At 37.0% G+C, this 13,449-nt stretch overlaps 2 protein-coding genes across 2 annotated transcripts in view; one reads left to right on the top strand and one right to left on the bottom strand.

Annotated features, from left to right (window-relative positions):
* cacna1da (calcium channel, voltage-dependent, L type, alpha 1D subunit, a) overlaps positions 1-3,416 on the top strand; it is a 111,936-nt gene extending 108,520 nt beyond the window's left edge. The window contains exon 49 of the mRNA XM_073811831.1: positions 939-3,416. Within this exon, the coding sequence (XP_073667932.1) occupies positions 939-1,244 (306 nt within the window). The 3' untranslated portion in view covers positions 1,245-3,416. The remainder of the gene's footprint in view (positions 1-938) is intronic.
* Positions 3,417-8,034: 4,618 nt separating this feature from the next.
* parapinopsinb (parapinopsin b) lies at positions 8,035-11,456 on the bottom strand. Its single transcript, XM_065242076.2, has 4 exons — positions 11,126-11,456; positions 10,106-10,434; positions 9,747-9,980; positions 8,035-8,161 (listed from the first exon to the last, which is right to left on the bottom strand). Exons 1-4 carry the CDS (start codon positions 11,454-11,456, stop codon positions 8,048-8,050), a joined length of 1,008 nt encoding a protein of 335 aa, XP_065098148.1. The 3' UTR covers positions 8,035-8,047.
* Between the last annotated feature and the right edge of the window lie 1,993 nt (positions 11,457-13,449).

Here is a 13,449-nt window from a genome sequence, read left to right as displayed (position 1 = left end):
GCTCATCAAGACAAAGCATCTTAATTTAAGATTTTTTTTATATTTTTAATGAAAACAAGACAAAAATACTACAAATTTTATTTTTTGAAAATATTTTTTTGCAGTGTATATTTATAGAAGAAAATTTTCCTGGAAGGGATTTTGTGAAACTTTTGTGAAAATCACAAAAAATGCTGGCGAGCAACTTTAAAAAAATAAAGGCTGGCGGGGAATGAGTTAAGACGTATGAGTGATATCATATTAAACCAGATCGACTTTCCAGGATACATGAAAATCCTCCTTGAGAAGACAAGCAAAATAAGAATCGCAGTGTAACATGCATATGAAATTTGAAGTAATACTAATTTTATAATCACCAAAAATCGTACATATACATAGTAAATACTTTATATACATTGCGCAGCCTCACTTTGAACACCATTTAAGTTGTGCTGATCAGGTGATATGTACTGTATATCTCTTTTGAAAACTTTTTAGTTTTCAGGACAAAATGTTTTCTACAGCAATTGATAATATGGAATTTAGGCCTTGTCCACATGTACACGGGTATTTTTATAAACTAAGTTTTTCCCTCCTTGATTAAAAAAAACCCTCCTTCGAACACACAAAAACCCTATATATAAAGCGCTGTCAACAGCATGCCAAACCAACAGATGGCGATATATCCCTAACTGTAAAGCCATGTTGGCTAATGAGAAACCATTGCAGAGTCTCACCTCGGCATGAACAACAACATCACAGGCCAAAAACTCACCGGCTACACAATAACACTGCAACCGGAGTTTCAGAAAATCTTTACCCTAGCAGTTTGCATGTGGACGAACAGCCAAACCACACCACCAATTTTGAAAATACCCATGTATGTGTGGACAGGGCCTTAGTGTCAGTAAATGTTATGATTTGTTAAAAATGTTTTTAATTTTCTTGTCCGGGAATAGGTCTTAATATCAGAAGGATTGGGCCGATACGCCAAAGATCCAAAATTTGTGGCTGCCACAAAGCACGAGATTGCAGACGCTTGTGAGATGACTATAGACGAAATGGAAAGCGCCGCCAGCCATCTCCTGAACGGCACCATCACGCCGACAGTCAACGGCGTCAACGTTTTTCCCATACTGGCCCACAGAGACTACGAGCTACAAGATGTGACTGCTAGCTACAGCGACGAAGAACCAGAGCCCGAACCTCGGCTGCGGTACGAGGAGGACCTGGCGGACGAAATGATATGCATTACTACGTTATAGCATTTGACTAGCGGCTGCTGCTAATAGTTTTCATCGAGAACCGATCAAACGAAAATAAAGTATATTTATTGGCTTACTACCTAAAGAAGTGCCTTTACAGCGAAAGAGAAAGGCACCGAAAGAATGGACGCGTTGGTTTCGCCCACTTCCTGTTTTCACAGGAAGTTGCTGTCACAGCGCCAGGAAGGAAAAGGTGATCGTGGGGACTTCACTTAATCGGAAGTGAATTTTTATTGTCACTCCAGGAAACGGACAATTGAGCAGCGAGGTGAGGTACAAAGGGGCGGGCTGTTTCCAAGGTGATGACAATCAGAGCGAATATGTCATTACCTCAGTCACTTTAAGGGTTTTGCATATCAAGCACGTTGCAAGCTCAATGCAAGCTAAGTATGGCATATCCCTCCTCGAAGGCTTTAGTTTGAAGTTACGACCCATACTTTATTTTAGTAACGATAAGGTAAACTGCATATTTTAGAGATCAAACGCTAATAATACAACACTGGTTTACAATAAGGATATCATGCAGGTTTGCGGTGAACTGGATCGATTTTACAAGAAGATTTCAGCATTTGCGTTGAATGCACTAGCAGGCAGGTTATTTTTTTAATTTAGGATAGCCTGTTTGATATTTCATAATATATGCTGTAAATGACTTGTAATATAAAGCAAAGGAACTTTGTAAAGAGACATATATTTTGTAATTATGTACTGTACAAAAAAGATCAGCAATATATTAATCCTAATTGATGTTATTGCATTACGAAAAGATGACATTTGGTGTTATTTTAATAGGTACTGTACCTTATTAAATCCTCTGCCTTTATTCTTTGCTCATATGCATTTCTCGTTTGTGAAAAACTGAACAAAAAAGCCAATTTTTTATGAGGTTATGTCTGTGACACCCGCACAAGATATGCAAGTCGTTTCTTCTTTCTTTCGATGTCCGTTTCGAAAGCGTAACCAGTGTTCCTTGAAAATCTACGGCATGCAGTTTGGGTCAACCTCCTTTAAGAGGATTTTAGTAGGGCTTTACAGAATAGTGTCTTAATTGTGTTCTCGTTTGTGTCCATCGTAAGGGTTCGTGCGAGTTTCATTGCATATTTTGTGCAGGGGAGGTGCGCAGAAAGGTGCAATGGTAAAATGCTTTGTGCATTAACGATGCTGCTTAATAAGTCTGCGATTTATACGACCCTCGCCAGAAAAATGCTGCCACACGGAGAAGCCTACAGTAGCTGATCTATGAATATTCCCCTTGTACTGCACAGGGAAACCCAAAGCTAATTTCGGATCAGCAATTAAATTCCACCAACAGCGTTGGGTGCTTTGTGCCCTGATGGGACGGATTGAAATCTTCCTTTAAGTTTTATAATGATGGTTATGATGATGATGATAAAGAGGATTATGACCAAAATATGAGTTTTAGGTTCCAGTCATGCATTTTTAAAGGGACAGCTCGCTCAAAATGGTCTCATTTGTCATTATTTATTCAAACATGTATGTTAAATTTCAGTCTATTCATTACACTAAAGGCCAATTTCTACTTCTGCGCCAAGTGTACGCCCTAGCCTACATCGTATAGCAGCCGATGCCGTTGTGAACAGGGCTCGTTATAGTTGTGCATTGGTCCTACGGCGTAGGTTCCGCGTCGGTTTTCATTTATACTTTTGCGTCGTCGTCCGCGTCACCATGCAAACACATGCGCCGCCGCTGGTAGCAGTATCCATGCGTGTAACCACAGTAGGGGCGTGACCGTCAATGAAGAAGCAGCTTGGCAAGTTAACCCACAAACGAAGAAGAAACAGCAACTTGTTGTATATGATTTGAGAAGACCAGCAATTACGGAAGTAAATAAACAGCGACTTTTGTTGCAGTTTAAGTTAAATCACTCCTCAACTTGGCTCATCTTTGTTTTCACCGTCGCAAACGGAAATATCTATGACGCAGTTTTTTACCTGACGGGAGGGGTTCTGGTGGACCAATCATAACGCTTGCGGTCCGCGTAGAACTGACGCGCTGTTTAAAATTTTGCGAGGTGCACGTCAGGCTACGCAGAGCTACGCACAGGCTACGGATAACCTATGGGGTAGCTACGGCGTAGAGCTTATGCACGACTATAAATTGGCCTTTATACTTCTGCGTCGCTCTGCAATTACACTGCCAAAACACTAGTTGGCGGTGTTCAGTTTCTTTGCCGCTGTTTTGAGTTTAGACCACTACAAAAAATGGTGACAGAAATTGAGTGAATTATGTTGGAGTTGGAGCTGATTGAAAAGCACGTTTAATGAAATTACTTTTAATGAATTAATTTTAAAAAATGCAAAAACAACTCAGCATTGGAAATGCATTGGGAGAAATGCAAGCCGACCAATCGTAGATCTTGCAGTCTGCTTTGTGTAGTTATATTTTTGAGGAGCTGTGCGTAAAGGCAGATGTATAGTCCATTGTTTACGTGTACGCGAGCGTCTGCATACAGTGCGCATGTAGTGTATGTGCGCACGTAGTGTACGTGCACTGCCCGATTTTTTTAATTGTAAGCATACGCAGAATTGTAAGCATAGCGCCTACAGGAGAATATAGTAGGTAGTCCAGGAGATGCATTGCGTTTTGGCCATAGACTGTAAAAAAAAGTGGGGAGACGCCTGTTTGCTCTCTTCCATTTGTGAAAATTGAAGCCGCCAGTGTCGTTATAAGGCGCTGACATCTTGGGTGTTGAGTCTGCGCAGTAGCGATTTCAGGACCAGTCCTGCGTAGTAGTGAGCAGGAAGTAAAGCTGTGAAATCAAGGCCCCGCCCTCGCTCTCGCAGAATGCGTAAATCACAGCTGTCAATCATGACGTCACACAACTGTTTCTATAGCATTGAATAATTAACTTAAAACAAACTTATTTTAAAAACAAACACTCGAATTTACATCAGAGTGATAAAAACTACAGTAAATGACAGAAACCAGCTTTGGAAAAAAGATAATTGAAGTGTAATTAAATTGTTTAGTTGGTCTCAAGTCCCATTGAATAACATTGGGAGGCGGGGTTTATGACCTATACTGGGACCAGACACTGGGGGGCGATCGAGACGTTTTGGCTTCACTTTTCAGTTTCAGCTTTCAGCTTGTGCGGCACGCTTGGTTTTGGCGCATGCGTTGAATGTCTGTGCACACTATACTTTGCAAGGCCGTGCTTTCGACCGTGCGCGTACGTCAGCAGCAATGGAGACGGCATACACAAAAATGCGTAGGCTACCGCGCATTTACTTCATACACTCAACGCAGAAGTATAAAGATAGTTCACCCAAGTATAGAGATAGTTCACCCAAAAATTTATATTGTGTCATTGTATACTCACTATCATGTTGTTATAAACCTGTACATTTCTTTGTTCTGATGAACACAACTGAAGATATTTTCGTAACCAAATCGTTCATGAGCCTCATTTACTTCCATAGTATTTTTTCTGCCCCTATTCTAGTGAATGGGGTTCATGATCGGTTTGGTTACAAACATTCCTCAAAATATCTTTGTGTTCATCAGAATGAAGAAATGTATACAGGTTTGTAACAACAAGAGGGTGAGATGAATGATGAGAGAATTTTCATTTTTGGGTGAACTATCCCTTTAAGGTACACTCTTGGGCTGCATAACGATTAATCGCGATTAATCGTTTGCAGAATAAAAGTTTTTGTTTACATCATATATGTGTGTGTACTGTGTATAATAATTATGTATAAATAAATATACACACATGCATGTATAATTTTAAGAAAAAAATATTTATAGATTAAATATTTATATATAATATAAATTATATATAAATATAAAAATTTATATACACATGTAAATACGCCTTAAATACCTACATGCAAGTGTATTTATTTATGCATAATTATTATACACAGTACACACGCATATATGATGTAAACAAAAACTTTTATTCTGCAAACGATTAATCGCGATTAATCGTTATGCAGCCCAGGTTGTTCACAGCTATCCATAAAAGAACCAATTCTTTTTTATAATCTAAAGAAAGTTTTTCCACTACAACAAACCTTTTGTGAAACAGAATTTTTTTCAGATGTTAAAAGGCTTTATTGAACTATAAAGCCAAAAATGGTTCTTCTATGGGATCGTGAAGCATCTTTGTTTTTAAAAGTGTATCATGATGATTTATAAGATTTGAGATTTAACACACAAGTTGTATTGACTTATTGAACAGAAATAAACACTGGCTGTTTTTAAGCCATGTAAAGACAAATACAGGTTTGGAATGACCATTTTTTGGTGAACTGTTTCTTAAAGCGTGGCAGGAAACTGGTTAAGCAATACTGATCCCAATTTCCCATGCATTATTTCTTGTGTTATTTTTTCTTTCAATGCTTATTGCAGCTTCGGCTTCTGCAGATACCTCTTCATGGGCATAGTGCAGGGGAAACATATCAGCATTTAAAGCGTCCTTTAAGGTTTTGTAAATGTTTCCTCAGCGCAGGATTACACGATTCAATTGACCTTTCTGTCACTTCCAACAGACAAATAAATGCTGGGCATTATGGGTAAAAAGAGCAAAAAAATAAAGTTTGACTGCGAAGGCCACTGCCCTGAAGTGTAAAGCTTCATTACAGTGAAAATGAAGGGAAGAAATGGGTTTGTGGGAATTGATGTTTATGAGTGTACTGATCTCTTGTGTTTTGGAAGAGTACTGTGCTTTTTCAGCCAACCGAATACTGTGGGTTTAACCACTGCGCGTGCACATCTGAAAGGGCTTCTGAAATGATCCAAGCGAAAAACTACATTGTGTTCTGGTCTCTTCATGTCAGTTTTACTGTATCTTGTTAACGGACCAATGCACATTCTTGGCACATTGTACTATTCGTAGCAATTACTGGTAAGGACAATAAAATATGCATTATTTTTAAGAAATTAAAAAAACTTTTTAAAAAACTTGTGAAACTAAAGATTAAACTTTTACCTCGTGTCAGGGACTCCTGAAAAGAAGAAAATTTGGTTTTTCATTTACCAATGGAATTTAACTGTTAGCACATTGCTGTTCGTCTTTGCACAAAGTACTGTAACGTGAAGTTTGTTTTCCTTGTTTTCTATTCATATTTTGTGTATTGAGGGGGGCGAATTTTGTACTTTTTTTTCTGTGACTGTGTGTACGGTTTAGTAAAAATATATTTGTCATTTACATTTCACCTTTCAGTGCTGGAACAGATGAGGAGAACGGAGAAATAAAGGTGCACTCCTTTGTATGAAAAGTATTAAACATTTTACATTTTCAGAGCCACATCTGTTGATTATCACATTTTCATCTAGAGTTGTTGCTACTATTATATAATTTTTATTAATAATGCTGTAAGGAAAATAAGATTATAGTGTAATATATGTACAGAAGTAATTGAAAGATGTGTGGTGGTGATGTTCTTCTTTTGAAAGTCCTTATCTTTGCTCTGTTATGGTTTATATTCCATGAGGAAAAAAGAATAAAAGATTTTCTTTACGTAGCAGATGACTTCTGATATCCCTCTAGGTTTTGTATGGATACATTTTTTTGTAATTTTCCTATTTATTTTGGCCTGGACTTGATTTTAATCAATATTAAAATTTTATTTTCTAATGATTAATACTGAATAAACTTAATGAATAAATAACAAACAAACTCTCATTTTTCTGTTCACATGCAAAAACATTTATAAATAAGCGAAGTAACAATTACAGTGTTGTTTGAAGTGATCACATGAATTCGCTATTCTAATGCTGGATTCACACCAAACGCGGTAGAGGCGGCAAAAACACGCTATTCGCTTGAACATTTTGAGTTCACTCGCTTTATTTGCACTTGAAATTCTAGTCATTCGAGACATTCACATGAAAATTCGCGTCATGGGAGGGGCTTCTGCGAATCCACTCGCTTCCTGTAATCATGCCACTACTAGAGCAAGCTCCTGATTGGTTAACGTGGCACGATTTTCTGCCAAAGTTCAAATTTTTCAATTTGTGCATTTCCCACGGCAACGCTCAATTCACACAAACTAGACGTGCGAATAAGGTGGATTTGCGAGACCTCCAGACGTGTGTAAACGTGTCTTTACAATGACTTAACATTGAAATCATTCGCGCCAGATGCTCTGTTTGCGTTTGGTATGAAAGCAGCATTATATGCAAAGGTTACCAAAGGATATTTGTATTTACCTTGTGAGATACTATCATGTAGTTGCTAATAATTTTATCTCTCAATACATGTACATGGGGTTTTAGAAACATTGTGCACTTTAAATGTCAATACAAAGTTGTAGCAAGGGAAGGTGACATTAAATTATAGGTGATGAGTAGTGATGCACCGATGTATCGGCCGCCGATATTTATCGGCCGATTTTTGATGAATTTGAAACCATCGGCATATCGGCAATAGCACTAGAAAAACAATCGGTATCGGCCTATTAATTAACTGCATAAAGAAACCCATTATATGTAAAAAAAACGAGTTAATGTTGTTAATAAAATAAATGCTGAATAGCAAAAACCACCTTTGAAGGTTGTCATGCTGTCTTATTATATTTGTTTTAGCTTAATTTGTGCCTCTCTTATTATGTTGGTCAGTTGAATGTTAATTAGATCAAATCCATGTTCAGTAAAAATAATTTGATGCAGAAATAAACTAGCAAATAGACCAACTGTATAGTATTGTATACAAGTGTTTAATATCGGTATCGGCATCGGTATCGGCCAGAAGTTGTCGGTTTAAATCGGTATCGGTATCGGCCCAAAAAAATCCTATCGGTGCATCCCTAGTGATGAGCACTAGTTTTGTTTTGTCACTCTGGGCTGATTTTGTTCATTGGTGACACGACTGTTTGAAGCTCCGATGCTTCATCCTCTGAAGGCCCGGGGTCTTTACACATTAGAAGTGGGAGTGCATACCTCTGAAACTGAAAAGGTTACAATTTTCAGTATGTGTGTGCGTGCGTGCGTGTTTGTTTGTGTGTGTGTAAATATACAGCGGGAAAAATAAGTATTTGACACATCAGCATTTTTATCAGTAAGCGGATTTCTAAGTGGGCTATTGACACAAAATTAACACCATCGAGCCAAATATTAAATCCATACAAAGAATTCAGAACATTTAAGTATACAAGTTAAGTTCTTTGCTTTTCCCATAATGAAGTCTTTCCTGTGTGCCTCCTGGGTAATGAGAAGCCTTTATAGGCCATCAATTAGGACTAAAGCAGCTGATATCAATTAGTACTGATAGGGGGCAGGGTTTCTCTCTCAATACTGACAGATTTCTGTTTTTCTATGCACATGCTTCATGTGTTCAATACTTATTCCCTGTGTCATTTCACTTTATTTATTATGACTCAACTTGTATACTTAAATGTTCTAATTTCTGTGTATGAATTTAATATTTGGCTTTATGGCTACATCTGGTGGAAATAGCCCACTTAGAAATCCCCTAACTGATAAAAATGCTGAAGTGCACTGCAAAAAATTTTTTTCAAGAAAAAAATTCTCAGTATTTTTGTCTGGTTTTCAGTAAAAATATCTAAAAATTCTAAAATTAAGATGTTTTTTCTTGATGAGCAAAACGACTCAAGAAAATAAGTCTAGTTTTTAGACCAAAAATATGAAATTTAAGTGATTTTATGCATAACACAAGCAAAAAATCTGCCAATGTGGTAAGCAAATTTTTCTTGAATTTTTCTTGAATTTAGTGTTTAAAGGTGACATAGAATGATTGAACGGGGTATTTATCCTTGTTCTGTGATGTGACATGTAGACAAAATTTTTTTGTTTGGGTCTGTAATGCCTTAGAAGCTTCCTAAAAACCTCTCTCAGATAGCTCTATTAGGGTGGGGGATTTTAAACAAGTGGTTTTGCACCTATTTGGCTCCACCTACTGGCTTAACTTGCAATCTCATTACTGATTGGCTGACTTTGCTGCCACTCAAAAAATGTAGCCAATTATTTTAAAGTGGAAGGGCAGTGAGATGCCTGTGATGTCATAAGCATCAGTTTTTCAGATTGGGCTGTTTTCTGGCTGACATTTCTAAAAGAGGAATTTCTATGAGACTGAGATGTTTAGCATGTGTAGCACTTTTTGTATGTTTGTGAATGTGGGTAGACTACCATTATTCAACAAAGACAAGGTAAAAATGGTTTTTCATTCTCTGTCACCTTTAAGAAATTCTTCAAAAAATGTTTGCTTACCCCATTGGCAGACTTTTTTGCTTGTTTTATGCACAAAATCAATTAAATTTCATATTTTTGGTCTAAAAACTACTTATTTTCATGGGTCGTTTTGCTCATCAAGAAAAAGCATCATTTAAGAATTTTTAGATATTTCTACTGAGAATTGTTTTCTTGAAAATCATGTTTTGCAGTGTACTGATCATTATTTGTATTAATAATCTTATTTAGCCTACAATAATAAACCTATAAAATCATACATGTAAAATTTTGACTGTTACTAAATAGCCACATCAATTTTAGTGTTTCAGTATTGATTTCAGTCACCTGTTTGTTCATGTATATGTAGATCATGGGGTTGTAGAAAGTGCTGCTTTTGGCCATGTATATGGGTACAACCTTCACCAGAGAGCTCATCTGGACATCGGGATTAAAGACGACTGTTAAAGCCAGAGCAGCGTATGGCAGCCAGCTCACAAGAAACGCCAACACCATCATCACCACCATCCATGCCACCTTTGACTCCGCCCTCGCTGCCGCCCCTCCGCACACTTTAGCTACCTGTTACAGATCAGATACTCAGAAGTTATACACTACTATTATCTTATCAGGATTAAGCCTGGCATATATCATTTTCATCTAACAATTCGCAAAAAACAACACTTAAATACAGGCCAATATCCTACTTTTCTTAGGGTGTACAGCAGCCACGAGTATGAAATCACGATGATGGCAAGCGGCACGGCAAAGCAAAGTGAGAAGTAAGAGATGATGTAAGACATGTTTTTGAAGTCTCGACCCTGCCAGTTAGGTCCACACGAAGTTCCCACCCCCTCCAGCTGGTAACTCCCCCAGCCAAAGAGAGGTGGAGTATTCCAGATTAAAGACCAGAGCCAGGATAACGCCACCCCTCCTGCCGCATGCTTGCTTTGAAATGTGATCGTACCCAGAGGCTTGCATACTACAAACAGCCTTTCCACAGCGATCAGGGCCACCGTGCATAGTGCCGTTATACCTGTACAGTAAATAAAGGAACATTTACAGTAGAATTAGGAGTTAAATCTTAAGGGTTAAGTCATGTAATTGATTTAGTACTACAGTATTTGGTATTGGATAAGAAACAAAAAATAGATTGGCATACATTTGAGAAAACAAAGTGATTCATGTTAGGACGGCAATAAAATATAAAGTTGCAAAGTGTCTACAATTTCAGATTTAAAAAAAAAATCAAATAGCAAACACAACTAGATTGTTACATCTTATTAAAAAGTGATTGCTGTGCACTTTATTTAGGGGTTTGGTCCCATCACGGTCCCCATGCGGATCCTAGGGCATTTCTTACTATTGTGGTCCATAGAAAGGATTTTTTTACACCCATTTTATCACTTTCCAAGTAAAAATCATAACCCTGATCGCTCAAAAAAAAATATTAACAGCTCACCCCTTCTTCAGATATCATTCATATCCATACACATAAATGGTTATAGGGTCACTAAAGTTATAGTCATGGTTGCCTTAGTAAGCATCACTATTGCGGTATCAGCTAAAATAATGCTCTTTTATTTCCATTGAGACTAATAAAGTGAAATACAATATTAAATTCGAATGAGATCATATTGTGTGTTCTGGAAGACCAGCAGGCTTTACCCAATGGAGATTACATAATACAAATGATTTTGTATTGGAACAAACCAGCACATACTCACCGAATAAAGCAACACAGAACCCCTCCAACACGCATCCGACCCGTCCCATAATGTAGTAGCCCACGGCATTGGTCAGCACAGATGGCACACTGCCTGTTAACGTGGTGCCCAGGTCGGCCACTGCCAGATTGACCAAGGCGAAATTCAGCGGCTGTCGCAGCTGTTTGTGCCGTAAGGTCACAGCGATAACCGTAGCGTTCAGCACGACAGCTGTGATGGAGACCAGGGCCATGAGGACAGATAGCGTGATGAATCCTGCCTGTGGCAGGGGCATCTCTGCACCGAGGACATGGACGGAAGATCCATTCAGGATTTCTGAAAAATAGGCCATTTCAATCAAAAAAGTCTGGATGTGGGAGAGATCAGTTTCTTGTAGTTAGTTTTATGGCATGCTAGTGCATTGAACATTCACCTCACTGCATGTCTTCGGACGACGACACGAAAAAGCTTTCTCATTCAGATTATGTGCTGTAAGACGAAAAGTCCTGCAGATCCAGATTTGAGACACAACAGGTCTTACTAGACATGATCTCTGATCTAACTTGACCCCTCAATAGTGGAATGACTTAAAGAAGACATCTTCTGTAAAGTACTTTCCTTTTCCTCTCTATAGGGAAAATAACAATAACATTTTACTAAATGAGTCTGTTATATTGCTGTAAATGAATGTAAGCTAAAATAAAACTGATGTTGGTGTCATGCTAAAGCTACAATATTTCTAAATGAATTGCACATACATGCTTACATCTTTTGGGGACACTTGTCAGCATAGTTTCTGTGGTCTATCACACTGAAAACATTTCTGTAGAAATTACAGTATTACTGTGTATTACTGGCAACTAGCTCCCAGTAACTTACTGTAGATTTTACATTCATGTTATTTATTTATTTGTTCAAAGTTAATTGAACATAAAACATTTTCAGTCTTTATCTCCTACAGCAAGTGGCAACCAGCTGCATAATTACAGCTAATTTTTTACAGTGAATTTCTGGGATGGGCAGATTTTTAGTTAATGTAGCTAATGTGGGATGTTTGTACATCTGTATATTTGATTGATAGTGAAAGTAGCCTTTTTAGGTAACCTATGATCATTTCATTGTTACTTATAAATGAAATCATATTGTCTAAATAATTTGGCTTTTAATCTTTAGACCAATTGAGTAATTATTACACTTTTATTTTTTTTGTTAAAACTTTTCAAATTTAAGTGCAACAAGGAATCTGTTACTGGGGCAGTACCCTTTAAAAAGTTCCTAATATGTACACTGTAAAAAAAATTCTGTAGAAATTACAGTATTAATGGGTATTACTGGCAACTAGCTGCCAGTAACTTACTGTAGATTTTACATTTATGTTATTTACTTGCAACAGTTTTATGAACATGAAAAGAGTTTCAGTCTTTATCTTCTACAGTAAGTTACTGGCAACCAGCTGCATAATTACAGCAAATGTTTTACAGTTTTTAGGTACAAATATGTTTTGGCACCAATATGTATCTCTGGTGAACTACAGTAATATGAACTCTTTAGGTACAATTGTGTATTTTATTGAAAGGGTACAGCCCCAGTGACAGCTAGGGACTATTTTTCTGACAATATTTTTCTGACAGGATATGTAGTTTTTTGACCAAGATTGTATGTTTTAGGGATGCTAATACACGCATTGTTAAAAACGTATGTAGAAAATACAGTATTACTGGCAGCTGTTTGCCAGTAACTTACTGTAGATTTAAAAAGAAATTACAGTGTGTGTATTATTTTAATCTAATTTATGTTTTTGTAGATTAAAATATGTTATTTACTGGCAACAGTTTGTTCAAAGTTACATTAAACATTAACAAGTATTATCTTTACATTCAAAGCATTCTGGGGAAAAAACTGAAGGCAAAAAACAGAAAAAGGTTAATGAGGATTTCTGGTGTCCAGAATGCTTTACATGAGGCTGTAATTTTATTTATTTTTATTGTTTGTAAAGACTTGTTAATGTTTAATGTTCATTTCGCTTTTAAACAAACTGTTGCCAGTAAATAACATAAATTTTAATCTACAGTAAGTTACTGGAAAACAGCTGCATAACTACAGCATTTTTTTTACAGTGCAGTCATAATAAATAAAATTAAAATAGCATATCATGTCATTAGTTTGATGAAAAGAGAATTTTAAATCCTAAATACTAAAGTGTTTCCCCATTGGTTTCCAGTGTTCACATTCTCAATTAGATTTCTTTAATTACAAAAAAGATGTATGTATATGCGTAACAGGTTTTGTAAGTGATTGTTTGATTGGCTGTGAAGTCTAACGCCTTCAATGCCAGGTGCACTATA

This window comes from Paramisgurnus dabryanus, chromosome 14 (assembly GCF_030506205.2).
Source record: "Paramisgurnus dabryanus chromosome 14, PD_genome_1.1, whole genome shotgun sequence".
NCBI classification, from domain to species: domain Eukaryota; kingdom Metazoa; phylum Chordata; class Actinopteri; order Cypriniformes; family Cobitidae; genus Paramisgurnus; species Paramisgurnus dabryanus.
Note: the sequence above shows the minus strand (reverse complement) of the source record. Positions and strands in the feature narration are given on the sequence as shown.

Bases quoted from the DNA above. Each gene is read 5' to 3' on its own strand.
- parapinopsinb (XM_065242076.2), bottom strand. From the start codon at position 11,456: ATGGCCTATTTTTCAGAAATCCTGAATGGATCTTCCGTCCATGTCCTC. The intron at 10,435-11,125 runs GTGAGTATGTGC...TTTACTGTACAG, and splicing joins GTTCTGTGTTGCTTTATTCG to GTATAACGGCACTATGCACG. The intron at 9,981-10,105 runs GTAGGATATTGG...GATCTGTAACAG, and splicing joins TGCTGTACACCCTAAGAAAA to GTAGCTAAAGTGTGCGGAGG.